Genomic DNA, 26624 nt, shown 5'->3' on the forward strand with positions numbered 1-26624 from the left:
CCTTATCTCTCATCATAAAACTTTTCTCTTAAAATCTCCTGGAATTCCAAAGTGTCGACAATCCAAGACACAAACGCTGACTTGAATGTTAAGTGATGCACAAGTATTTCATCATGAAGAGCTTTGATTTAAGGTTTTTGTTCTGCGTCAGCAGTCTCCTTCTCTGCGACACCATCAATGCAGCTCCACTTTATCCCACATTGAGTGCATGCCCTCATCTTCATCTCTTCATCTTTTTAACGCACCGTTTTAACCTTTTGCAAAGAAATTTGGCGTTGAAGAATAGAACCAACAATAAAAGGATTCGGTTTACATATTTGTGCCAGTGGATTTTCTTTTTTTAATAAATACACACAAAGAAAGAATATGAGCTTTTGTCTTTGTTAGCACACCAGAGTAAGAGAATTTAGAGCTCATGATGTCATTTCTGCTCGTTTCCAGAGCTCTAAATCACGCTGATTGATTGGTCCTCTGGTAATGACTTTACCGCCAACTTTGTTCTCAGCTCTCCATATCTATTTTCCTATTGTACGTTATATACATTATAAGACAGAGGAGAATAATTCAAATCCAACAGTGGTCATTTTCTTTTGATATGGTTGCTATCAGTTAACATTGAGGCTCAAAAGCTTTACAATAATAAGTCCAACAAGTTTAATTCCACCTATGATTTAATGGGCCAGCGGGCAACTTTTCTGTGGTTTGCTAAAATGATCCATCTATTAATGGGGACAGGGGCTGGATAATTTGATTTGCTGTTGTTTTTGCCATAACTTAGAGCTATAACAAGGTCTGAGTTGAGGAGCAAGGAGAAGTAGGAGGAAGGATAATGGGTGATCGGGGGATTGTGCATGTGTGTAGCTGCAGCTATAGTGCACAAGGTCAGTGAGAGAGAAAATGGTGAGAAAGTGAGCAAGTAAATCTGCTCTGTGGCTTCCTCAGCATCAGGTTTATGTGTGTGCGGAGCGTGCAGTGTGTTTCTAGGGGTTTCCATGCTGTCACAAAAGACCCCTGTGAGACCAGCTTATTTACCCTGCAGTAAAACCCGAGAGGGAGTATACCCTGCAGTAAAAAGTGGAGAGGGGGCGCGGTGGAATTAGATTTAGAGCCGCCTCTAGGCTCTCTGTTCTGTGTGTGCCGTCAGGGAAAACCCACTCTGCTGCTCGGCTCTGTTGTTCAAGTTGAATTATTTTGTGTTCAGAGTCATGGGGCAAATGTGTTGTATAACACACCGACGAGTTTCAGAATAGGTTTTAATTAAAGAGAGAGGTATTACATTGTTCTCAGTTATTGGTTACATAGTGGCTGGTACAGTGACAAGATATTAATTCAGCATAAATAAGCAGTTGTGCAATTAAGGGTTATTACATTTCACAATGCTATCGCATAAGCACTTGCTCGACTGTACAAGATGCATTTTCACAGATGAAAGCAGAATGTGCTTTGTTGTTTGTTTTTTTCTTTCCCCCACAATTGTCATTTTCCAAGATCTCAGGAAGAAAAACATATCAGCAGGATCTCAAAGAGAACATGAACTTGCACACAAACAGAGGGTCAGCTTGTCCCGGAGGCCAGCCGACCAGCACTGAGTGAAAAGATGTTGCATACATGAGTACAGAGGCCGATGGCTCCGTGTGGCCAATCACATGGCAAAGGTACAGTACTGCACGTCCTCCCAACATGCTCCAAACAGTTTGGAAGATGTTATTGGGTAAAAGGTTGACATTCTGTTCCCCTCCCCTCGTGGAGAGTATTGCTGTGTTACATTCCACATTTTGATCACGTTCAAGTCACTTGGTCAAACTCCGAGCTTCTGTACTTTAGGACTCAGCATGCAATAGGAGAGCTGGTGTGGGTTTGTTAGCAGCTAAATGAGCAACGCTTAATCGCAGTGACATCTAAAGGTTGAGGTTTAAACCAGCAGCTATAATTCATCTTTTATCTGTGACTTGTGAGATGTAGCTCTGTTGCTTTGTGTTACTTCTTAAGTGGCAAATGGAAAGTTTGTAAACCTCTTCATATTTTTTGCATTTTTGGCTGGATTTGTATTAAAATAGCTATGAAATACAGATAAAGGATGTTGTCACATAACAAATTACTGCTAAAAGCCCAGCAACTAATCATCTTTATTACATTGAAATTATTTTTGTACATTTTACAAAAAGAAAATATAGAATTTAGCATGAACACCTTGTCCAAATTTTAGTAAAATAGTGAATTTCTTCAAATACTTGTTATTATGTGGCCGCATTCTCTATCTGTATTGGGATGTGCAAGTTGTGATTATGTGTAATAAAACTTTTCTTGTGATAGTGTTCTGTATAAAATGATCCCACAAAAAACAAAAACAAAAGAGGCGGTGTGCAATCAATCACACGGTTTCAAAGGTACAATTTAAGTAAATAATGATGAGATGTAATCCTCCTCTGGTTTGGATCAACCAAACGCTCTCCTCAAACCACAGACAGACTGAAAGCTGCACAGTCAATTGAATCACCATCAGGTGCTCTCAGATCAGTTCCTTGCTCCCGGTCGCTGACCACAAGTGGCCCGCGCTCATTAAGGAGCAAGTGGGGTGTGTCTTTCCAAGGCACTTGATTCTTCTCATTTCCTTAGATGATGAATCGAAAAAGTCAATCTTTTTTTTTTTTCCCACTAGTGCCCCTTTCTACAGGGTACAAATGCACTTAAATGAAATGATAGCACAATACTTCATCAAATGCGACGTTTCAAACACACAAACTTTGGTATGATGATCTTACACTTGTGCACTTTGATGACACTGCTGGCAGATAAAACATGTATTATCAGATTTTGAATTCCATGCAAGTTTGACAGTCAAGAATAAATGCAATTTGAAAATTCAAGATGACACAAAGAAAAATAAAGACGCTATAACCATCAAGCTGTGACACAAAATAATAAGAATAATAAGAATAATAATCCAAAAAAAAAAGATGCTTGGGACAGAAGGCAGAATCACTAAACCTGTAAAGGCAAAACAACCTCAGTGATCTAAAATAAACTGAATTACAGCACCGAGAACAAACACAGAAGCAAAATGTTAAAACTGGAATCATTGCAGCAAAACGGAGATGTATAGATTTCATATTCTAGCTAACTAAATTTAGAAGAGTCAAAGCAAAATGTAATCATCAGTGTACCGCTATGCTGCATTAGACTGCACATGGTCAAACAATACACAGCCCGTGCTTTACAGGTGAGTGAATCGAAATGTGGAAACATTCAAACTAGTTTGTGCTCTCTGGGACTCTCTGGCTGCCACTGGTTGCCGTGAAGCTGTAAAATCCCTTGTAAAACCTCCAGCCAGACTTTGTAGCAGAAGAGGTACTGCTCCTGAAACAAGAAGGACAAAGGATACATCTTGATTTGGGGCCATCTTTCTCTCTTAAAAACAGAGAACTTCAATTCTTTGTGTTGGCACTGACCTTGGTTTGAATCATGCCATGCCGCTGAAGCCTCATCTCTTTTACGACGTTGCTAACATTAATCTAAAGAAAGAGACAAAAGGTCGTTAGGCAGAACGACAATATTCAGGAGAGCTTGTTCTATTTTTTTTTTTTAGTAATAACATTAGAGCTTATAGTTCCATATCTGGTACATCTTTGCCACTGTATATATATATATAATATATAATCAAATGACTTCACCTATACCACAGACAACTATTCACTGTCTGGCCTAAAGACGCTTCAATGTACGAACGGGTCGCGATGGGGAATTGAACCGTCAACTTAGGGACCGGAAGATGACTTACTACACCAAGTGAGGTCCTAACAATATATATAAGGTATGTTGTAGCATGTTTACCATTCTAATGTACTGAGGAAATATGCAAACACTAAAGAAAATAAGCAGTTAATATAAACTATAGCACAAAAGTATTTTAGTGTTTTCAACTGAATTAATCAATTTAAGACAATGGTCAGGCCTTTGGGATCATTAGTCATAACAGTCTGATATGACGATGAAAATACAATTTTGTGTCGTTCATAATAGAATTTCTGAAAGAAAAAGTGGTATAAATGTGAGGAATATTTGTGGTTTTTGTGTTTGTAGGAGGTATTGGTATTTATCATTTAGGAAAATAAAATAAAGCTATATGTGGCTCCTGAGCCAACAGCTTGACACTTCCGCTGTAGATAAACAGTTTCCAGTCTCTTAGATTTTTCATTTGAGTTATTTTTACATTATGTGCTGGCGCCATTGATATAATCACAAAAGATTTTTTAGTAAAAATAATAAAGTTGTTTTCCACTCACAGGCAAATCATTCTCAATGAGGTTGAGAATAATGTCGGTACAGATGAGAACACCGGTGCGTCCGATGCCGGCACTGCAGTGCACAGTGATCGGCCCCTTGTGGTGGATCGCCCTCATGTAGCGGATGAAGCAAACCAGCTGCTCAGAGCACTGTGGCACGCCGTGGTCTGGCCAGTGTGTGAACTTCAAGTGACGAACAAGGTGTGTCTTTCCAGTCTAGAAGGACATTTCTTAATTAATGTTTTTTTACAAAACTCCTGTTAACTTCACAATATGATGCATCGTATTGTTATAAGACGTGCGCTCCCCTCTCACCTCTCTCTCCACCATGCGAATGACTTTGATGTGGAAGTATTCAAGGTACTGTTGGTTCTCCAGGTGAAGCTGGTACCTGCCAGCGTCCAAAGGCACGTCCAACTTCTCCGGCCAGTACTTGTGACACTTGATCCGTCCTCGTTCTACTTCCTGTGTCATCATAGAAATGACGTCTGATTTGTTTTCCCAGACCATCTGCCAGAAGCTCTGCACCGTGGCAGGCAGAGGGCCCTGGCAGGAGATGTAGAAAAACTCTTCAGCTCCAACTTGCATACGGATGTAGCTGGCGTTGATATAGTCCTGGTTCTCTCCAATGGCGACACGAGTTTTATCGTCTATGGAAGGAAAAGCAAAATAAAACACCTTGAACTCTGTGTATGTGTTTCTCAGTATAATCATTCATCTTGGAACCAGAACATAAAGTTGCACTTTCCAGGATCCTCCCCTAAACAGCATGCATTCGTCATGCTCTCTAAATGTTTGATACATTAATCCATTTCTTGATCATTGACAAGAAACACTGCTGACTTGTTTCACCACAAGCATGCAAACTATGTGTACAGTAAATAAAGTCAAGTCAACATCTCTGAGGTCTGGAGCTCAACAAGACCGCGCTGTGAAGATGTTTATTGGTGATGAGAGAAGTGATAGAGTGAAGGAAATTAGGAATGTTTTCTGGGCTAGTCTTGCACCTCCTGCTTCTGAGGTCAAAGGAGCCACAGACTGAAACTCTGGCTTTCTAAATTAAACAGCCCGAGACTAAAAGCAAGGAACTGGATTGGTGAATAACATGCTCTTTTTATGGATCACTTACACCGACTGTAGTTGTAATAGACCACAATTCATGAGGTGAGGAGCAGTGATATTCCACTCGGGGGTTGCTACTTTTTTCATCGCGCCCATTCATCTCAACTCTGACCTGCTTTACCCCGGAGCACTCTGACAGTTTGAGAAGTGAAGGCTCCTCCACATACCTCATGCACACATGTGTCTGTGTTTCAGAGAAGGGAAGTAACAAAATACTTGACGCTTTGTTAATGCACTTAAGAGCAGCTTCAATCTGCTTCACTTGAGTATTTATTTTTACAGGTTTTCCAAGTTAGTTTTATTTGTATGTTGACATTTTTACATGATTGCCTTTGAGCCTGAGGACTGACTTGAACATTTACAGATATAATGTGATGTTATCTTTTTGCGTATCCGTCGGCACGCGTCATCTGTGGCAGATGTGAGAAAGAAAACGATGTTGTAGACTTTATTAGATGGAGCGCATGAAAGAAGACTTGACCATGCCTGGAAAAAATGGCTATTGAATGAGATGTCTGTGACAGGGAGACCTTTTGGCCTCATGACTGAAAGTGAAACTGATATCACCGATGACAGAACAGATTCAGCGCAGCAATACCTTCCACATCCATGACCTTATTCAAGTGACATGTTTAAAGTTGTCTGTTTGAAGAACAGAAACAGCAGGTTAAATGTCCTTCAGAGAGACTTCACACTTTTATACTTGTTTTGAGCCACATTTACACTATTAATGTGACTAAAACTGATCTTTTGGAGAATAGCACACACACACACACACACACACACACACACACACACACACACACACACACACACACACACACACACACACACACACACACACACACACACACACACACACACACACACACATCTTTGACATACTTTTTCTTTTCATTCCATCTCAGTGTATTTACCCACTAAATCCACGAGGATTTACAGCTTTTGATATCATTTTCTTTATTAAAAGCATAAATTCTAGGATCTTAATCCTCACATACTTGGCAGGGAAGATTACAAGTGGGGTTTCAGTGAGTTATTGATAATTATGTGGGGAATGATTTGTTGAGTGGAAATTACTCAAGTGTTGTGAACAAACATTGTTGATCCTTTCAGTAAAGACCTTAGAGTTCAGAACAAATCGCGAACAAAGAAGGTCGCTTACAAATGCCAAGTCAGGGTATTTCAGATTTTCACAAGCTTTAGGACACCAGTCACTAAAAATCCCCCCCAAAAAAGAAAAAATTAAAAAGAAAATGCTATACAAATTTTATAGAAATCATGAAAGTTGAAGTGAGTTCTTCCTAAAGGAGGTGGAAAAAAGCTTCTTACAGGGAAGGATGTCTCTGTATCGGTTCTTGTCTCGGTTCTCGGGGGCTTTTCCCACCAGACAGTTGTCAGAGGGCTTCAGATGTTCCAGGGCCTGAGATGACAGGAGAAAAAAAATTCAGAAAATAGTTCAATAATATTTTTCATGCCTGACTCAACGCTGGACACATAAATGTCACTCTAACTGCTGATTGTTTAGGTTTAGTGTTCAACAAAGCCATTTTAAAATTTACACTTTTCAGTGAGTGGGTGCATTAACTATTTTGCACGCGACAGAAACACACCATGAACTCTTTGACCAGTTCCTCCTCGTCAAGTTGATGCTGCAGAATCTGGATGAGAGCTTTGACCCTGGAACCTGAATACTGGCTGCTCTTAGCTGGAGTAACGAGTGCGAGACTGGCCAGTTCCTCCTCTGATACTATGGGTGGGCCTGTGGACACAAAGGTGGAAGGCACAGAGGTTGATTTTACTGATTGGTTTGGTTAAAAAAAGAAAAAGAAAGAAAGAAATCACTCCAGCATATCAACCGTGGAAGTAGAGACAAGGATTAGAAACCTGTTGGGAGTGAGGTCATTTCCTGACCTGTGGCGTCAAATACATCATCTTCTTCGCTGCTCCAGCCATCTGACTGGGTTTTCAGGATGTCTTTGCAGGACTGGTCCAAAAGTTTGGTCACAATTTGTTTCCTGGGGGAGTCAGGGGGCAGGGGTGAGACCAGACCATGTTTATTCTTCGGTGGGAGGGGATGAAATCATGCAAGGCTGAGCTTCCTTTCCCTGCGACTTTTCCACCTAAAATACAGTATAGACAAGAGGCTAAAATAACTTTTTCACTTATGCTGCACTTTTTGTGTTGAGGCTACAGAGAACGGCACTAAACACTTCCTAACTGTGACACTATTTGGTCTCACTGGGGAGCAAAGCTTGTAAACATGATCGCTCATGAGTTGAGTTTTATTAACTGCTCTTTGCTGCCTCCCCATGGGAAAGAGTGGAACTGCAGCACACATAAACAAAAAGCAGGGGGAGATAGTGGACAAAGGGAAGACAAGTGGGGGATGCTGTGCACAGTACAGAATAGGAGTAGTTTGGGGTGTCACTACCTGTCAGAAGCTCCATGCAACATGTCAGTGACATTGAGGGATGGACAGCAAGCTTGATGAGAAGGGGTGCTGTTACAGCTCTCCTGTTCCACACAGGAGCAGCCCGACAGAAGGAGCAGGATGTTAGTACATGTTAGTAAAGAGGAGGAGTTTAAACAGGAATATTTAGTTTCCTACTGTGGTTTACATGTAGGTAGGCATGTTAGTACAGATGTTACCTCTATAATTGAAGTCTCATCTGTTACCACAGTCACCCTGTGAGGAGGGGGAGGCGGTGGCGTGAGGACAACATCAGCGTCTTTCACCACAGGGTCTAAAGTTGCCTCTGAAACAACAAATGCATCAATCAATATTTGACTAGATGGAAAAATAAGCTTCTGAATAACACAACACTATTGCCATTGAATTAAACATTTGTGATTGAGAGAATATTCCACTAATGGCGTATTGAGCATGGACGTCAAACAGTTGATAATACAAAAGAAGGTTTTCAGGTTTCATACCCGGGGGGCAATCAACTGGTCTATTCAGCATGACGTCGGGTGAGGCGCAGGCATCGGGGCTGGACACGGGAGCTGGCTGCTCGGCTAAAATAGCTTCAGTATGAGCAGACATGTTGAGTGGTGTAGGTGACTCTGAGTAAGTCAGGGGCACGATGTCCCTGCAGATGGTGAGCTGGACGGTTCCCTCAGCCTTTCGCAGGATATCTACCACTTTGCTGTGACTCAGGCCGGACACGATCACACCGTTCACCTGGCATACACACCATGACATATCAATGTCGTTCCCACTCTTAGGATTACAAAACAGTACAGATAAATGATAAGTCACTACCTCCAACAAGATATCTCCCACTCGCAGCCGACCATCCTGCTCAGCTACGCCACCAGAGCAGATTTCCTTCACCCTGAGCATGCTGCCATTTGTTCCCCCGACCAAAGCGAAGCCAAGGCCTCCTCCTTCTGGTTTTGTGAACTCCACTTGCATGATGCAACTCTGAAAAAAAGAGAGAATTTCAATGAAACATCAGTGTAGGACAAGTAACAGTACGTTTTTGTTGGTTCTATTATTCGTGTTTACGTAAACAAACTGTCCACAATGTGTGAAGAAAGCCACCCATACTCTACATAGACAATTTATTCATACAGTAGCACAAAGGAGACTTGTGTTACAGTTTTGTTTCAAGACAAACACTGGAAGATGTGGATAAAAAGAAGGAAAAATGGCAGTAAAGTTCAATAAAGTTAAATAAAAACAATATTAATAATAATATATAGTAATAAAGTAATAATGTGTTTGAAATCTTACATTCTGTTCTTGGGTGAGAGAGAGACATCTGAAATTTCCAGCAGTCCGACAAACAGCTTCAGCTGAAAAAAACAACAACATTATCACTGAATCAGCAGTACACAAATATCCACAGTTTAAAAAAAATAAAAAAATAAAAAAAATACAGATGAAGCCAATGTAAAATAATTACAGTGTGGAAATCCACTGTACCATTTTTCATCCCGACAACCACTTTCAGTCAAGAAAATTTCTCGGACAAACGCACATTAAAAAAAAGAAAACAACACACACCGACCTCCCACGTCTCCGGACATTTTGAAAGAGTGTTGATGGGTGCGTCTCTTCTATGACAGGTGAACAAGGCTGATCTTTTCAAACTGACCCTCCTCACTGTTCCTTACCACTCCGTGCACTGTCACCGGGCAACTGAACCACCTGCTCTGTGGACCACTGGCTGTATGGTTCTGTGTGTGTGTGTGTGTGTGTGTGTGTGTGTGTGTGTGTGTGTGTGTGTGTGTGTGTGTGTGTGTGTGCGTGTGTGTGTGTGTGTGTGTGTGTGTGTGTGTGTGTGTGTGTGTCTGTGTGTGCGTGCGTGCGTGCGTGCGTGCGTGCGTGCGTGCGTGCGTGTGTGTGTGTGTGTGTGATGCCTTTGGTCCTGCAGTCTAATACACCAGTGGAGGGCTGGAGGCTTGCTAATTATTAATCCCCCACTGTGAGAGCCCAGGATCTGTCTTTCAGCGTTCAGATCTCTGACACACTCACGCGCACGCATGCACACAGACACACACAAACACACACAGCTGCACAGACAACTATCTGTCAGCAGCGAGCTCTGGCTTCACGCAGACAATGGGACAACAGGTGAAAGTGGTACTGATAGAAAATGCTGATAGAGAGAGTTTGGAGTAGATAAACACACGAAGAACAGACGAGACTGACAAGGAAATTTCTTCTTACCATCTTCTGTTGGAGACTCTCTCTCAGGTGAGACCGACTCTTCAAATCGAGCAAAAAACCTCCTGTCCTTTTTCCAGTCAAAAAGACCTGATGAAGGAAAAACACCCACAGGTTGCTCAAGCAAATCATGTTTTGCTTCACATGAACTAAACTAACATTGGGGGCATGAATTGTGTCCAAGGTGTTTTCTGGCAATGATTAAACTGCATTTATCATTGTTGAGTTTAGCATGAGTATATCTGGTTTCTAGGCAGATCATCAGCGCATGCCGAGCGGGTAGCGTTTCCAAACAGCATTGACAAATGGCTGAACAAGCTGAAGTTGATGGTATTTCATAACTGGAATAGAATTGACGATAATTAAATTATAATTAATTGCTTTTTCTAAAAAGAGCAAAATGTGTTACTGTTTGAATACACAGTACTTCTTTGCACAACACAATACAACTGACAGTAAAACAAACATTATTCACTCTTCCTATCAGCAAATAAAGTTTGGTTTAAGCATTAGTTGACATTTATGATAACCAGTCAAGAATATTAAAATACCAACACATATGACATTTAAAAAATGATTGACATTAGTGATGTTTGGATTATTAGAATGAATTAACAGCAATGAAGATTTACTCCATCCGTCCACAAGCCATTTCAGAAGCTCTCACCATTCCACTTTGCCTTGGGGGTCACTGGATGTTCTTCTCTATGACAGACAAAGAAAACAGACTCAGTCACAGAAACCTAACATGAACTGAAACAGCAAGATTTCTTACAGCTCTCTCGGCTCGCACACCTGATGATTTTAAGTTTCACTTTACGTGGGGCGATCTCGCAAGCCTTGACTGCATCCTCCAGGGTCATTCCCAGGGTGCACCTGCCGCTGATGTACAGTATCTTGTCATTGGGTTGAACGCTACCCTCCTCGCTAGCCGGGGAGCCCGGCACAACTTCCAGACAGTAGATGCCTTGCCATTTGCTGCCAATGCCGCCTGTCAGCTTTATGCCTGGAGAGCGCAAAGACACGTAATGAAGACTAGAATATGAATGAGGCACTCAAACACTAAAAACAATGAGCGGGACTGCATGATTGTCACAACCTGGTGAGATAAATAAGTAATCTAAGAAATAAGTAATGAACAGCAAGGGGCTTTGAATATTAGCAGGAGAATTAGGAACTAAATACATGCAGGTTTAATATATCAAGTGTATATTATATAATTGACATGACAGCTTAAAGAATGTATCAAAGTCTGTAAAATGTCTCACCCAGCTGTCCTGAAGGTGTTTTATAGAGCACAACATCGGGCAGGCTGTCACAAGGAGGTGGCGCCACCAGGTTGGTGACCGCCCGCCCCAGGGTCATACTCAGCCTTCTTGGAGAAGACCTGAGTATCGTCATGGCAACATCATCAGCTACACTGGTAACGTCATGTCCATTTACCTGGAGGAAACCCAAACATTTTCAGTTAATTGCATTAAGAAACTGGACATGCAGTAAAGTTGTGTCGCGCTTACTGTGACGAGTCTATCTCCTGCCCTGAGTCGACCGTCCGACTTCGCCGGGTTGTCCAGTATTTCCTGTATGTAGTAGCAGTTGTCCAGTTTGCTGCGAGTGATGGTGAAACCAAAGCTCCCATTCCTGGACTTTGTCAGGACCACTGTCAACTCAAACTCTTTCACCAAACCCTGTCAGACGACAAAACAACTACTAAACCTTCTCCTTCAAATCAATGTCAGAATGAGCCCGTATTTCAAATTGAACTGATATCTGTCTAACTCTCTACATGTATTGTGTTTATGTGAACAAACTATGGACTTATGAGAATTACAAACGCATTCCATCTTGTTTTTATTTACATTTGCACACAGTCAAAAGCTTTTTGAAATTGGGGTTGTAACATTCAGATGCTTTATTATTTTTTTTTTTGTAGCTTTATTTTCGGTTGACCTGAATGACAATTTTTGTCATCACAACAATTCTTTATTTCAATAGAATTTATTTATCCATGAAAGGCACTTGTGTTTATTTTAGAAATTAAGATGGAGTTATATTTTGCAAATACAAGATTGATAGAATTAGAAAAAAAAATTTGGACTTCCATTTTCTCATTTATTCATACCATGACAACAAATGAAAATAAAATGTCACTTTTCTGACTATATCACTGTAATCAAAAAACATTGTTTCAAACTTTTCAAAACATGTATAAACACAAAATCCATGTATTGTGGTGTGCTCATGCTCATAACTGTCTGAAGGCCACACATTTTTTCTAAATTGTTGTCAAGAAAGCGGCAAACTGTAAAGCTTTGAAAAGAGGGCCTGCAAAGGTAAACCTCCTTACCTTTCTTCGACTCTCTTCCTCCTCCTCATCTTCTTCCTCATCATCATAATCCTTGTACTCCCTCACTTTCTTCTCAGGTTCTTCTCTCACCTGTGAGTGGATCTGGACAGGAGGTGGCAGCAGCATGGTGGGCGGCAGCGTCAGGGCAGAAGGAGCGACACATGGAGGCACAGTGGAGATGATCTGGGCGGTGATGGGAGTCACAGGCGGAGGCGGCGGCTGAGGCGGAGGACCCATAGGGCGGCTGTGCTTCGACATAGCTTTATAGTGACTCGGAAGAAGCCCTTGCTGGATGAGGTGATGCTTGGTTTTTGGTGGCTGTGTTGTGAGCGGCTGCAGTGGGTGCCCCAGGGAACACGTGGTTAGGGAGTCAGAAGTGAGGGTGAGGGTTGAGACGACGGAGGTAGAGTCGTGAGGGTTTGAGACTGGACCCTGAAAGTTGTTGGAGGTTGGATTGCCGAGGCCTGTGAGGTTGGATGTTGGCGTGTAGGTGGTGGGGCGGTTGTGAGAAGGCTCCAGTGTGGAGCTGATGGTCAGGTACTCCTCATCTGCCATGATGGTCAATCCATTTCCCATGAGGCAGTATGTCACACTTCCATCTGCTTCCTCTCTGATTCCACTGCAGGTACACATCAAACAGGTCAGCTGGTACAGTTTACACTCCATGTCATTATAAGGAAAAAATAGATGCAAACATGTTTGTGGTTGTGTAATGTAGTATTTTGCATCATCCCTGCACCATCTGAAGCAAACTCCTTCCTTTTCCATCTCTCATCACTAAAAAAAGGATCAATAATTGTCATAGGACCGTCTGCAAGATACTGAGATTGTTGTAATAGACTGCTAAGCTTATCTTGAGCAAGCCAGCAAGAGTGTAATAAAGTCTGACACGACATGCTACATCATGCAATGTGCACACAAACCTTACATACGGATCATTCAAGGCACAGCCAATGTTGACAGTGAGGTGGCCGCAGGTACAGATGGCGTACGCTCACTGCTGACGTTGTGGGTGATGAACCCTCAAATAAAATGTGCAACTCTCAAAATATAACGGGTCAATACCTGAGCTACCAGAATTGTTGCATCGTCTAATAATACAATGTCCCCAGTGAATGCTAGTGATAAATGTTCCTACTTTAATCCATGGCTAATTAATGCACTTATCAAGTTTATGCATACTGCTTCAGTGCCCCCTGACACTGAGCTGGGTAAAGTGATGCAGACGGATGGATTCTCAATTACAGATGAGTTTGCAGTCTGAGGAGTCGAATAGTGTGAAGAAGAGGTACTTTTGGTGGAAAATGGTGGACATCGGAAAATATTGAGACGTCATCGAGGTTGACCTGACGTTGGTGTTCATGTTCATGTGTTCATGTGTTTTTATGTCTTGTGTATTACCTACCTGGTATATATAGCATTTGAAGCAGTCTTAGGACAAACATCCATGAGTGCCACAGCTGAGCTTGATGTTGTTGCAACTTCCTCTTCATCATCCTTGCTCTTCATTTTTGTTTCTATTTGATTATGTTTCTCAGGGTTCTCATCACTTGGTTGGGGCTCTGTTGAAGCTGTTGGAGAGCCACACACAGGCGAGGCAGGTGAAGCTGGGGAGGCAGGCGATGCTGGCGAGGCTGGTGAGACAGGTGATGGAGGAGAAGTAGGGGAAGTCGGAGAGGGTGGAGAGCGAGGGGGAGATGGGGGATTCTGGTTGTTGTCTTGAGCTTCCAGACCTTCCTGACTCTCTGGGAGAGGTGGAGATGCAGGTTGCTCCGGGTAATTCTCTGTCGTGACGGTCAGATCTTCTTCCTGAGTGGGCGGCTGCATTTGGGTCAGGATTTTGTTGTCATACTGAAACTTAAGTAATTGGCTGTAGTCCTCCCCCAGCCTGATGTCCAGTGACCTAGATCGAACCTCACGAAGGGGTCCTGGACTCTAAAGCATGACACAGTCTGTCTGAATTGACATTCTCACTTGAGATTTACTAAATATACAGTGATTTATGTGTACATTATCTTACCAGTGTGTTATCATCAGCGTCATACATTAGTCCAGGGTTCGGCCGACAGATCGATAGATGAACTTCTGAGGGAGCGCCACGCAACAGGAACAAAACTCTCTAAGACAAAAACACACATGTGTTTGGGTGAAGCTCAAACAGACACAACACGTCCAATGTGAAAGCACCTGTGTTAACACTACTGCAGCCTCGTGGCAGGGCACTGAAGATTAGAAAGTAGTAACACTATGACACAACCAAGTTGCTATTTTCAGTAGTATAGGATTAAAGGATTAGTGAAGCAATGACGTGGCCAAGATCTTAAGAACAAAGAACAAGGGCACTAGTGCTGCTCAAACATTCAAGAGCCCATTCACAAGTATTCGTAAACAGAGGTAATGACCTATTGTACTGCTGCCCTCAGTGATGAGAATGGCTATATTGATCACCTTGTAAACTGATTTTTTTGTACTGACAGTTCATCTCATCATTGTGTCCGACAGAGAAAAGAAAATCTAACAGAACTTACACACATTCGACTCCACTCATGAACAAGGGAAATCCCTGGTGTAAAAGAGATCCCTACCTGATATGAGAGGTCCTTCAAAGGCTCTTTGTTGACTGACAAAATGATGTCTCCCTCTCGCAGCAGACCACTTTCTTGTGCTGGCTGACCTGGAAACAGGCGTTTGATGCGGACAACGCTTCCACAGTCTGGCCCCGAGTGCAGATGTGAGATGTAAAAGCTGAATCCAAGGCCAGACAGACTCTTCTTCAGCATGACTTCATGAGTGTTTTCTAGGAAAGAGAGAATCTTGGACCATTAAAAAGTGGGTTACGTAATCCTTAATCTCTGACACTGATTGCAATTTTGTATATCAGGATCCAGAAAATATTCATCAGTCTCAACCAGAACACTACTATATTTTCAGAACATTTTCTATCACAACCTTTTTTCTTTTTTACTTTGAGCTTCACATTTCTTTCCACCATTTCCAGTGCAGAGGTGATGAACTGTCCTTTTCACTAAGCTCAGGAAGCAAACAGGCAGCTTCAAGGTTTCAGTGCACGCTGTCTCAGGGGACTGAGGCGGCATCAGCCTTGGATAACTCTGACAGCAACCACAATGTAGCTGTCAGATGACTCACAGTCACCCCTGGGCTGTGTGTGTGTGTGTGTGTGTGTGTGTGTGTGTGTGTGTGTGTGTGTGTGTGTGTGTGTGTGTGTGTGTGTGTGTGTGTGTGTGTGTGTGTGTGTGTGTGTGAGTATTGTGTACCGTCTGTCTTTTCTTTCTTTATTTTTTTTGTGAGTGTATGCACCCCTTCATCTCCCCTCTTACCATCAGTTACAAAGCTGTAGTCCTTGGCTCGACCACTCAAGGTCGTTTCCATGGAGACCTCAGTCCTGGGGGGCTGTGTTTGTGACGAACTGTGCACCGACGGAAGGCAGGGTGAATCAGGTCTGGGCTCCAAGACTACTGTGGGTTCCCTTTCCAGCAGCAGGCTCACCACCTACAGGGGACAGATGGACCCCATTTGACTTACACTACCAAAACGTGCACATAGAATAATGTGCCATATCAGTTTTCTATCTACAAAGTACTTGGCATTAGCAAACATGCATTGATTGAATCTGAAATTAGGTCCAGAAGCCTTATCGTAATCATATCATCAATAAGAATGCCTGTGTGTGTTTATGTGTACCTCCCCAGTCTTCTTTAGGCACTCGACAGCTTGTTGGTGAGTCACACCCCTCAGGTTGGACCCGTCAACCTCGAGCAGTCTGTCACCTGTCATATGCGCAAATGTAAAGCTCATCATCATTAGCCACGTCAAAGGGGGGGGGGACTTGTTTTAGATTGTTTACCCTAGGCACCATTAACCAATCTCCAGTCATTTTAATACACATGCAGCATTTATTTTTCAATCTTTTTAAGATCTGTTGAAGATGACAATCAGATAAATCTTTTAGTCTAAGATAATATTGTACCACCAACATTTTCGGATGAAAAATCACACATAAATGGCATTTACATCAAATACTACATTCTCCTGATAAATAAAAGGTTCAGTAAACACTCCACACAAAAGGAAAGCTGCATAACTTGTCCAGTCATCATGTTGTGAAAATACAAGCAAAATGATTACCGATCTGAATGCGCCCATCTTGCTCAGCTGCACCTCCTATTAGCAGACTCTTGATGTAAATGCCTCCATATCGCACATTAGTGTTTAATCCTCCCTTAATATAAAAAATTGTAAAAAGAGAAGTAGTGAGTCACACATGTCAAATAAACCTAACAATGCATTTGTGATGGCACTTGTGATGGCACACAATGACGCAGTGAAGTAACTAGAGTATTTATATTATTTAATTGTATTTAGACATGTAATCAGTGATTAAATGCACATGCACAAACTGTTGAATCTTTCACTCTTCCATTGTCAAAATGATTTGCATAGAATGTTGAGAAAATGACAGTTTATAGTTCAAAGGACACCAGGAGAAATCATCTTCTGTAAAAACAAAATCATCCACTTACAGCGACACTCATGCCAAGGCTGCCGCTGCTTTTCTTCAATTCTACCACAAACCGCTCTGCTGCTTTAAGGCTTAAGATGGACGGCGACCTGGAACAGGCATCCTTAGAGGGACACAAAAAATAGCACATTTTTAACATCATAACCTTACCTCACACACAGAACATATGACGAACATGCACAAGATATAGTCCAAAAAATTACTTGGACTAATTTGCTAAATGATACAGGTACAAACTGGGTACTAAGAGATGTGTGTATGTGTGTGTGTGTGTGTGTGTGTGTGTGTGTGTGTGTGTGTGTGTGTGTGTGTGTGTGTGTGTGTGTGTGTGTGTGTGTGTGTGTGTGTGTGTGTGTGTGTGTGTGCGTGTGTGTGTGTGTGTGTACAAAAGCTGAAACTAAATTTTGATCACAAACTTTGCACACAATTGGAGTAATACAATTTTTAATCAAATAGTTTTTCACAATTTTTCAAAAGGAAAAAAACAAACATTTTAAGTTGTAATGATGCTGCAGGTGGAGCAGTGGTTCACACTACAGATCACCGATCTGGGTCTGGTCAGGGGGCTTTCCTGACCAGACCCAGAATTTGCATGTTGTCCCCTGGTGTGCATATAGTTAACAATATGAGTGTATATAAGTCTGTGTTTTCCCTGTGATGAACTATGTCTTCACTCATAGTCAGTTGGGATTGGCTTTAGACCCCCTGAGACCTCGAGTTGGATAAACCAGTACAGAAGATGGATCATAAAAAGGTATTCTACTGAAATGGATGGATTAATGATACAGAAACTTGCAGATGGTAACCAATCACCTTATGAAACGTATGAGAGGAGGCATTTTAGTTCATTACTGATACTGATGAGTGATGAGATTTTGTTTATTATAGACATATGTCATTAGTTTCCTTGTGAGTTTATAACCCGTGAAACAATGTGTGCTTGTTGAACTCAAAAAACTTCTAACACTCCTGGGATCTGTGGATAAAAAAACTCCCTCAAGTTCAAGCATTGTCAGATGAGTGCTGGTTCTCACCTGAGCATCGTGTATTCGCACAACTGGAATGTGAAGCCTCCTGTTCTGTTTTGGAGTCGCTATATGGGACAGTGTGATGGCCTCCTCCAGTTCCTCCACAGCGGGGCGGAATTCATAGCCACTCAGGGTGGTTTGTGACCCAAAGCTCTTTTCCAACGCCAAACCAAGTGTACTCTGACTGAAGGAACTGTGTCTGTCCTTCAGAGTTTCTGAAAACACCAAGGTGAAATTAAAGACCTCAGTGCACATGTAATCTTTACCTTTCATAACCACATAAAGATCTATAAACACTGGCAATACTAAGTTCCTCAGTGTGCAAACAGAGTCACGTTTTCGACTCTTACGTTTAGGCTGCGACACGATGAGCTCTATTTCCTCAGGGCAGTTCTGTAAGATAGCCGCAGCGTCGCTAAACGTCACTCCTTCTAAACTTGTCTTATTCAGGGAAATAAGACGGCCCCCTGAAAAAAAATCAGCAACTTATCACCACATCTTTGTTAGAGGTGAGTCATGTGCAGCCACAATGCAGGTCTCTGTGTGAAGTTAATAACCAGTGTGTGTTTCCACCTCCCCACTTCCTACCGGGTTTGATGCGTCCATCTTTGTCCGCAGGCCCATCAGGCACAATGGAGGCAATGAAGATCCCAAGGTCAAGTTTACCTGTATTGTCCTCTCCCACGATCACAAAGCCTGAAACAGGACCAGAGAGGGTGTGAAGACAAAAGTCCTCCGCTAAAGAATCACACAAGTGGCACTCCGCTCATGCATTTTGCATCAACTTCACAGATAAGTACAGCTTAATAAACTCACCAAAGCCCAGTTTAGGATCTTTCCTCAGACTCACACAGACTATTTCTCTCTCTGGTGGAGTCCGGGTGGGTGTATCAACTGCAAAGCACATATATTATGCATGATAAATGGGCCACTGCGAAGTAACAGGGTCAAAGGGTATGTTTTCTGTATCTTACTATCATGCTCGGAGCCACGGGGAAGTCGAGCATGGGATAAGATCACATCAGCAAACACATTCACACACCTTGTAACTGGAATGGTACCCTGAGACTTAGTGGAAAACATGCAGACTCAGCACTGAAAGCTGCCTCCTGATGGGTTTATGGTAAAGACAAGGTCTACTGTGTTGATCTGTGAGTAAATGTGCCACCACAATTTAAACTAACAGATGCATCCCTGTCACCACAAAAGTATTAGCAATAAAATACATTTTATGGACTGATTGTTGATTATTATCAAAATAGGAATTGTTTCTTTGCCAAAGAGGGTTAAAAGTGTTCAGGAGCCTTGAAGCTTAACATCGGTCAAAGTTTGACAAACTCACCTCGTATTGAAAATGACGCATCAGAGTCCTGCTTCTGTAGTGAAACACTGGACATCATTCTGGGAATTGACTCTGGAGTGCTACAACAAAAATGCACAGCTCCATTTAGCTTAATCCTGATCCCTTTGGTGGTGATATCCTATGAATCTTATCATCATCACGGCGTACTTCCAACTCTGACGGTCTTTCACATCCCTGAGGTATCCTGTTTCAGCAAGGTGGTCCTTGTTCAGCTCTCTGCTCATCTCCCTCCTCATCTCTCTCTGCTGGCGGAGCCGCGCCTCCAGCTTGGCAGTCAGGTCGTCACAGGACTTGGAGAGTGAGTCCTGCTGACCGGGTGTCAAACCGACGTGGTTCAACATGCCTTCTGAGCATGACATCCGCTTCATGCTCACGCTGCTTCTATGGTAGGCAGCCATGTACTTGTCCATGTTTTCATCTGGAAGAGCAATGTAGCAACTGGATTTAGATCAAATGAGTGTAGAAGGTGAGTGTATCTTTAAATTCCATTAAAGCACAGTGTGTACAGCCACAGAAATACCTGGTATCATGGTGTGGTTGAGCTGGCGCGACGTCATCTCGCTGTGAAACTTGTGCTGTGCTGAGCAGAGGTTCAGGAGGTACTGTGCTATTTTTGAGCTCTCTGTAACAAAACCGTGCTTTTTCCCGCTCGGCCCGCCACACTCGATGATCAGCTTGCGTCGCTGAAAGAGAGATGCAAGTCATTCCACATTTACTTTAAGTTTCCAAACAAAACAAGCGGAACTGAGTAATATCATTCACAGCGAGGCAAAAATATGAGTGATGTGAAGGTATTTTTTTTTTTACCCCTGTGGATATGGTGTCAGTTTCCCTCCAGAGAAAGCGCCTTGTGACAGTTCGCAGATGATTTTTCATTTCATACACAATGATTCCTTTGGCACAGACTCCCAAAACCAACTCTCCGATCACTGGCCTTTTCTCTCTCCCAACACGGTGGAACATAACCCCATACTCTGGTAACTGTTGGGCAATCTAAGGAGCACAAAATATCGGTACATAATAATGGGAATATTGCACAGGAGTCTTTGTGTGAAAGATGGTGGATCGGTGCATTACTAATTCCTTTCGTATTTACTTTGAAATTTCTATATTAAAATGTATGATGGAGTAAAGACACATAACAGTTTAACCAAGCAGCACATCATCTCTCTGAACTTAATGCAACCTTTTCTTTTCTATACGTGAGAGAGAATGTGTGATGATCTAGCTACCTTGAGGTACTCTGTTTCTGCCTCTTCAGGCAGCATCTGGGCGTGACTTCCATGTAGTCTTGGCAACTCTTCCTTGATATTAGGCAGGGCGAGCTTTTCTAGCATCCTCTTGGACACATAATGCTCTGGCTGGTAATAATTCTTACCGTACAACTGAAAGGAAACACACAACAAAGTTCCACATCTGCCACTGTGACATGCACTTATAAGAAAAACGCGTATATATAGTTTCAGATTTTTTTTACTGTACCTCTGGCATATAATCACCAAACTCAGCCTGTAGAGCAAGAGCTGCCAGAAACAAGCCTGTTTCCTCATTACAGTACAGTCTGTCCTCCAAGATATCCTTACGCATCTGCAAGTAGTACTGGTGACGAGTCAGTCTGTGCCTGGCAAGCAGGGGAAAGGGGATTAAAAAAAGAGGTGTTAGTGTTTTCTTCGCTGTCCATGTCAATGAATGAACTTCCTGCACGTGAGTAAGTCACCAGATCACTGCTGCACTTACAGAATGAAGGCGATATCGTCAACAAAAAATTTGACTCGGAGAAACACCAAAAAGGAGGATATCTGCCCTTTTCTCCAACTGTCAGGTGCAACTTTGGAGATTTTTGTTTCATGATCCAAAAAGAAATATTCATCATCTGCAGAATGCCAAAGAAAAACCTCTTTATAACTACAGACTTTGAAAGTGACTAAGACAGCAAAACAGGAACAAAATAGACATTTCACTGTTTCTATATTTCTATATTTAGTCAGAAAATAAAATGGCATATTTAGATTCTCTAAAAACGCAACTACGGAGACAATTCTAAAATCATTTTAAACAATAGACATTAGATCCTATATCATAAGTGCTCTTACCATCTAGGAAGGCAAGACCAAAGTAAAAGTGTTCCACCAAGTTTGCGTGAGCCACCACCATGTCAAACACATCTCTCGCTCTGGACTTAATATCACAGCGAACCACCACGCACTGTCCGTTAGCCATCACTACAGTCACTTCTCTCTGAGACGAACATGAACGGCCCTTTCTGGACTGTGGTGCACACACACAATAACACACAGACACACATGGACATAAAGAACATACAGACACTCACATACAAATACACAAATATAAAGACACTGCATGCAAGTATGCAAATAGACAGAATTCGGCATGCAAAAAAAGACAAGTGAAAATAATGTGATAAAAACAGATATTTGCGATGGTTTTAACAGAAATTTACCACAATAGATCCTGGAAGCTCAAGAAGAATTTGTTGTTCGTCTGCCATTCTGATGAATTCAGGACCCAGTGCCTAAAAGATACGTTTTAAAACAGTTTAAAGCTGCTCTATATCTCACAATTGTGCTTTTACAAGTCAAATTCCCTCCCTTCCACCTTCATCTATTTCCCTCTCATTCTAATGGAAGTGAAAACTACATATCCATATTCCCGTGATAACATGAAAACAACCACATCATTTTCAGTAATCTATAAAATATTTCCCCTTCCATTTATGCCACTAAAGATGGCTTGAATAGTCCCTGGCCTCACCTTTGATTTTCTCTGGCTCAGACTGAGCGAGGACTCGCTAAAAGTGATGGAAGGACTGTGGGATCGGCCCGATGTCTTTGGAGAGATGTCATGGTGGGGACTCCTCCCGAGCCAGCTGCAGTTGCTGTCCCTGTGACGAACGCCACGAGGGAGTCTGAGGAGGGCGGGGATTGAGTTGTGCAGACAAGTTGCAAAAGTCAAAAAATGAAAGAATGTCATGTCCCCTGAAAGGGAGCACATCAATAAAGGAAAGAAACAGAAAAGGAGCGATGGGTGCGTTTCTGTGCGTTGCCATGCATGCACGGAGAGTAAACAGTTGATGAAGCTGTACAGCGACAATACTGATGATGTTTGCATGTATGCTTGCCTGTCTATAGAAGACTGATACAGAGGTGTCGGAGAGCTTCTTGGTCTTTGCCTCCAAGGTCTTTGAGGTAAACTCCCTATGAAAAAGACAGAAAACAGATGTGTTACTGCTGGAAAACATGGTTATCAAAATTGGTTTTGAATAATTCTTACATGTTGTATTCAGACACAAACTTGAAACATCGTGTTCTGAGATCTTCTTTCTCCTGCCTTGTGACAGTTTCAGTGTCAATTTTGTCCTTATTGTGCCGACATACCTGACTTTGAATCAGAGTCTGTTGAATATCTTCTCCCTTCAGTGCTTCCTTCACTGAAGTCTGAAAATTGCCCTCTCTTTCCTGTGAGCCAGTTGGGAAATAAAAGATGGTAGCAATGTTTGATTCGTGGCTGTCACTTTTCACCCCAGAGACATGCATACATTGGACAGAGTTGTGGCTGGTGGGAGGTTTAGCCTGGAGCATCCACACTCACTATCTGATTATTGGCTCTTGCAGGAGCCTAATCCTGGGCTTGCTTTAGGTTAAGATTTTAATCCTGTTGACCTGCATACTGTCTCAAGTCAAAAGAATAATGACTGCAAACTATTTTCTGGAAACTTTAAGATGGCACATGACAAAAGTGTTCTAAACATATGCATTACATTTAAAAGAAAAAAAAACAAAAAAACCCTGATATGAATAAAATAAGGTTTATTAGGTTCAGATTTAGCATCAAACATCCTATCTGGGCTTTTTCTCTGTATACGTATAACTTTAGATGTTACACACATTTAAATGGCATCAAAATGTTCATGAACACTCACCATGAAGTCTCTCTCTGATCATTTGGCTCCTGCCACTCAGGGGGACATTACTGTCTGGCAGAGAGCCATGGTCCAACTGGAGGAGCAGAAACCACTGCTTTTTAAAGCCTTTATTCTCACAATTCATGCAACATCTTTAATATCTGACACACACACACAGTTTGCTATAGAGACCCCACAATGCTGGCAGAAAGGAACCATGCTATAAGTAGATATCCAGACTTACTGATTCATGAAAAACCTCCTCCACCAGCTGCCTGATGACTTTGGCGGGGGGCAGCAGGATGGAGGCTTTGAGCTGAGATTCGCAGGCTTCCAGGATGCAGTTGAGATTTATTCGGCGGTGGGCAACATCCTCGCACATGCTAAGGAGGAGGCTGTTTAGATGGTCACTCAACTGGACTGGCTGAGAATGAAAGACAGAAATAATGATCATACCTGTGATGTGGAGCCTTAATGGGACTGAAAGAGATCATTTCCAGGTTTGTACCTGGGGAACTCTCACCTGATTTTGAGGTAGTTGAAAATCAACTGACCAGTAGAGAGTCATGCCCAGTGAGTACACCAGCATCTGTGCAACAAAATGAATCCATTCACTACATGACAGATAAGATGTATTAATAAAATGCAATAATTGAGTAAAAACTCAATATGAATAAAAACAGGTTAAACTTGCTATACATAATAGGTTCATCTTCCAATATGTCCAATACTACACGCGAAACGACATGACGTGAGCTATGTGTGCAGTCACTCACTTCACAGTACAATACTTGTGGAATTCAGCTGTCGGGAAAAAACGTCAGTTCTAATAGGAGTGCTACATCTTAAACATCTTTAAAATATCCCAACTCTTCTGGCAGCTAAACCACAGAATTATTCTTTAAGTGATTTCTAAAATGCATTTATGTACTTGGAAATATCATTGTATATGATTTTTTTTAGCATATCTACTAAGTGAACTATGTGTTGCATAATCATCTCTATTGTTTAACATGTAGCATATGTCAAAGCGTATTATTTATGTGCATGACGCAAGGGCACCCATATACGTTAAATTTGTCATTGTGCTTTCAAGGAGTCATTTCAGATGAAAATTAGGGTACTGTGTGCCAGTTCTTAAGGCCAAATGTTGATGTAGCTTCTCATTCATCTAAGTAAACCTTGAAGGTTGACTCTGAACCAAATGGACTTCTGTTCTAGTTTTTCTTTTAGGGCAGTGATTCCTCGGCTGAGCCACTAGATGGCGGGCTTACACCTTGGTCGACCTTCAACTCCTGACATCCAGAGATTTTTCACTCAGATGTAAATGACAAAAGATTTTATGACAGCAGTGGATTGCAGTTTGAGACTTCAATGTCATTGATAAGCACAATAACAATCTGGAGTGCTCGAAAATAAATATCTAAATGAATGTTAATGTGAGGTGTGAGGACAGGTAGGAGGATGCGCACACTGACCCTCTCTGTGGCAGGTTTGGTTGAGCTGGCACGGCCCTGCAGCATCTCTGGAGCAGTGAAGGTGGATACCTCATCTGATAGGCCACAGCTCTTAAATGCTAAGGTTCCAGTGGCTGACAGGAGCAAGGAGGTGGGGCTTATAATACTGCACATATTGTTATGACCTGAAAAAGGAAGGAAGCAGTATTACATTCCTATATTATATATGGATATAATATTTATAATATATAAATTGCTGCTAATAGACATGCAAAGAGAAGTCACATTGAGTAAAACAGTAATAAGATATGAGATATGTAATGTTTGCACAGCAATATTGTGTTGCGGTGGTCACACCTCTGAGGCATGGTGGATGTGAGGCTGCAATAAGAGGGAGTTATAAGCTTTACCCTTATAAGAGACATCCACTAAAGACTCTGCAGTGCCCAGCAGCAGGGACCAGACCTCCTCTTCCAGCAGAGGTCCCCCTCGTGCCTCCAAAACTTCAGCTAATGTAACAAATGTGCTGCTCATTCTGCACACATTTCACACACGCCCCTGAAAAGTACAAAGCACACATGACTGAAAATGAACACAGCCTAAAATCCATTATACAAAGACAGATTTATCTTTTTTGCTTGACCGAGAAAACAAACAATCACAAGTAAAAAGGATGCTTTGCATGTCTTAATATCGTCAAGGGGATTAACACTTCAGCCCGTCATAAGAGGAAATTCTGAGAATGCAGAAGATTACAATTCTTTTCACTGAACTCTGATTAGATTTGTCCATTAGTCTCACTGCCTTTCGAGTTTTCTGCCCCCGCCCCATGCTGTAACAAGCTTTCCTCTGACCTGAGGTCAGGGAGCTGTGGCTGCAACCAAAGCAACAGTGTCATGATCACATGTCTGCTTGTTGTCACATACTGTGCAGGTATTACCACCACTGGAGAGCTGTCTCTTCTCGTAATTATTCATCTGCTTGACCAAAATATCATGTCAGTTTGACTATATCTAATCTTTTTAGTTAGCATGTGTGTCACAATCATCTTATCTGTCCATGTAATGACTTACACTAGATGATTGTATGTTTATTGACTTAAACTGGACCTGAAGGGCCAACATAAAAAAACATGCCATTTTCACTAGTAGTTTCTTTACAGGATAGAACAACTGCCACAATAAATTAAGGAAATCTACAACTAGTCTTTATCTGATGGCCACCTTTAGGCCCTAACTAATCATAAATATGAACAATTTTGTGTCCCTGTGAGTTTAACTGAATGTACTTACATGGGACATGTTCTTGTTGTCTAACTGTTTAGGGTGGTAACCCAACCATCACAGGTGTGTTTCACCACTCCAACATTTGGTTTTAACAGACCTCACTGATGCAAGAAAACCCATCCCTCTCTATGATCAGCAAAAGTGTAGCTGAAAGAAATACACCAGTCAAATTGAATATGTAAACCAGCAATTACATAAGCACAGTGATGAGAGGTACATGTTGGTTTGTTATGATGTGGAAGAGATCGAAGAAGAAAGTGGGACAGTTGCCAAGTGCTCTCAACCATCCAGCCGAGACCAAACTCTAGCAGCTGTCCCCCCTCAAAGCAGTCTGCCGACAAGTGGACTGGGAAAACTATATATAAAGACATACAGAAAACAAGGTAAACCCGGGAGATTGGTTGTCCTGTGGACTGAAGTTGGATTAATTAAAGACAAAGATACCTGTAGAGAAAATGTGAATTGATTTGTGTATGTAACAACTTCATATATACATGTTGGTGCTCTGATTGGTGGGATCAATTATGGCTTCTCTGTCTACCCCAGTAATGTAGTTTCTATCAGAGCAAATGCATTCACCAAATGTAGATATTGCTAC

At 41.9% G+C, this 26624-nt stretch overlaps 1 protein-coding gene across 1 annotated transcript; it reads right to left on the reverse strand.

Moving 5' to 3' along the window:
- Window positions 1-1235: 1235 nt before the first annotated feature.
- ptpn20 (protein tyrosine phosphatase non-receptor type 20) lies at window positions 1236-25274 on the reverse strand (the record flags this gene model as incomplete). Its single annotated transcript, XM_080481243.1, has 46 exons — window positions 1236-3357; window positions 3450-3512; window positions 4284-4499; window positions 4599-4933; window positions 6738-6828; window positions 7019-7167; window positions 7293-7423; window positions 7840-7922; window positions 8058-8164; window positions 8343-8592; window positions 8674-8835; window positions 9148-9209; window positions 10087-10173; window positions 10751-10788; window positions 10879-11089; window positions 11352-11526; window positions 11601-11771; window positions 12431-13049; window positions 13836-14365; window positions 14451-14549; window positions 15016-15227; window positions 15769-15940; window positions 16133-16218; window positions 16577-16670; window positions 16972-17073; window positions 18005-18213; window positions 18349-18465; window positions 18587-18694; window positions 18815-18892; window positions 19341-19420; window positions 19509-19779; window positions 19882-20044; window positions 20169-20354; window positions 20594-20746; window positions 20844-20982; window positions 21099-21234; window positions 21455-21629; window positions 21823-21894; window positions 22134-22287; window positions 22501-22576; window positions 22757-22837; window positions 23302-23377; window positions 23528-23707; window positions 23807-23872; window positions 24762-24925; window positions 25151-25274. 46 exons carry the CDS (start codon window positions 25272-25274, stop codon window positions 3247-3249), a joined length of 7164 nt encoding a protein of 2387 aa, XP_080337369.1. The 3' UTR covers window positions 1236-3246.
- Between the last annotated feature and the right edge of the window lie 1350 nt (window positions 25275-26624).

Source organism: Lipophrys pholis (genome assembly GCF_963383615.2).
Source record: "Lipophrys pholis genome assembly, chromosome: 15".
Classification (NCBI taxonomy): Eukaryota; Metazoa; Chordata; class Actinopteri; order Blenniiformes; family Blenniidae; genus Lipophrys; species Lipophrys pholis.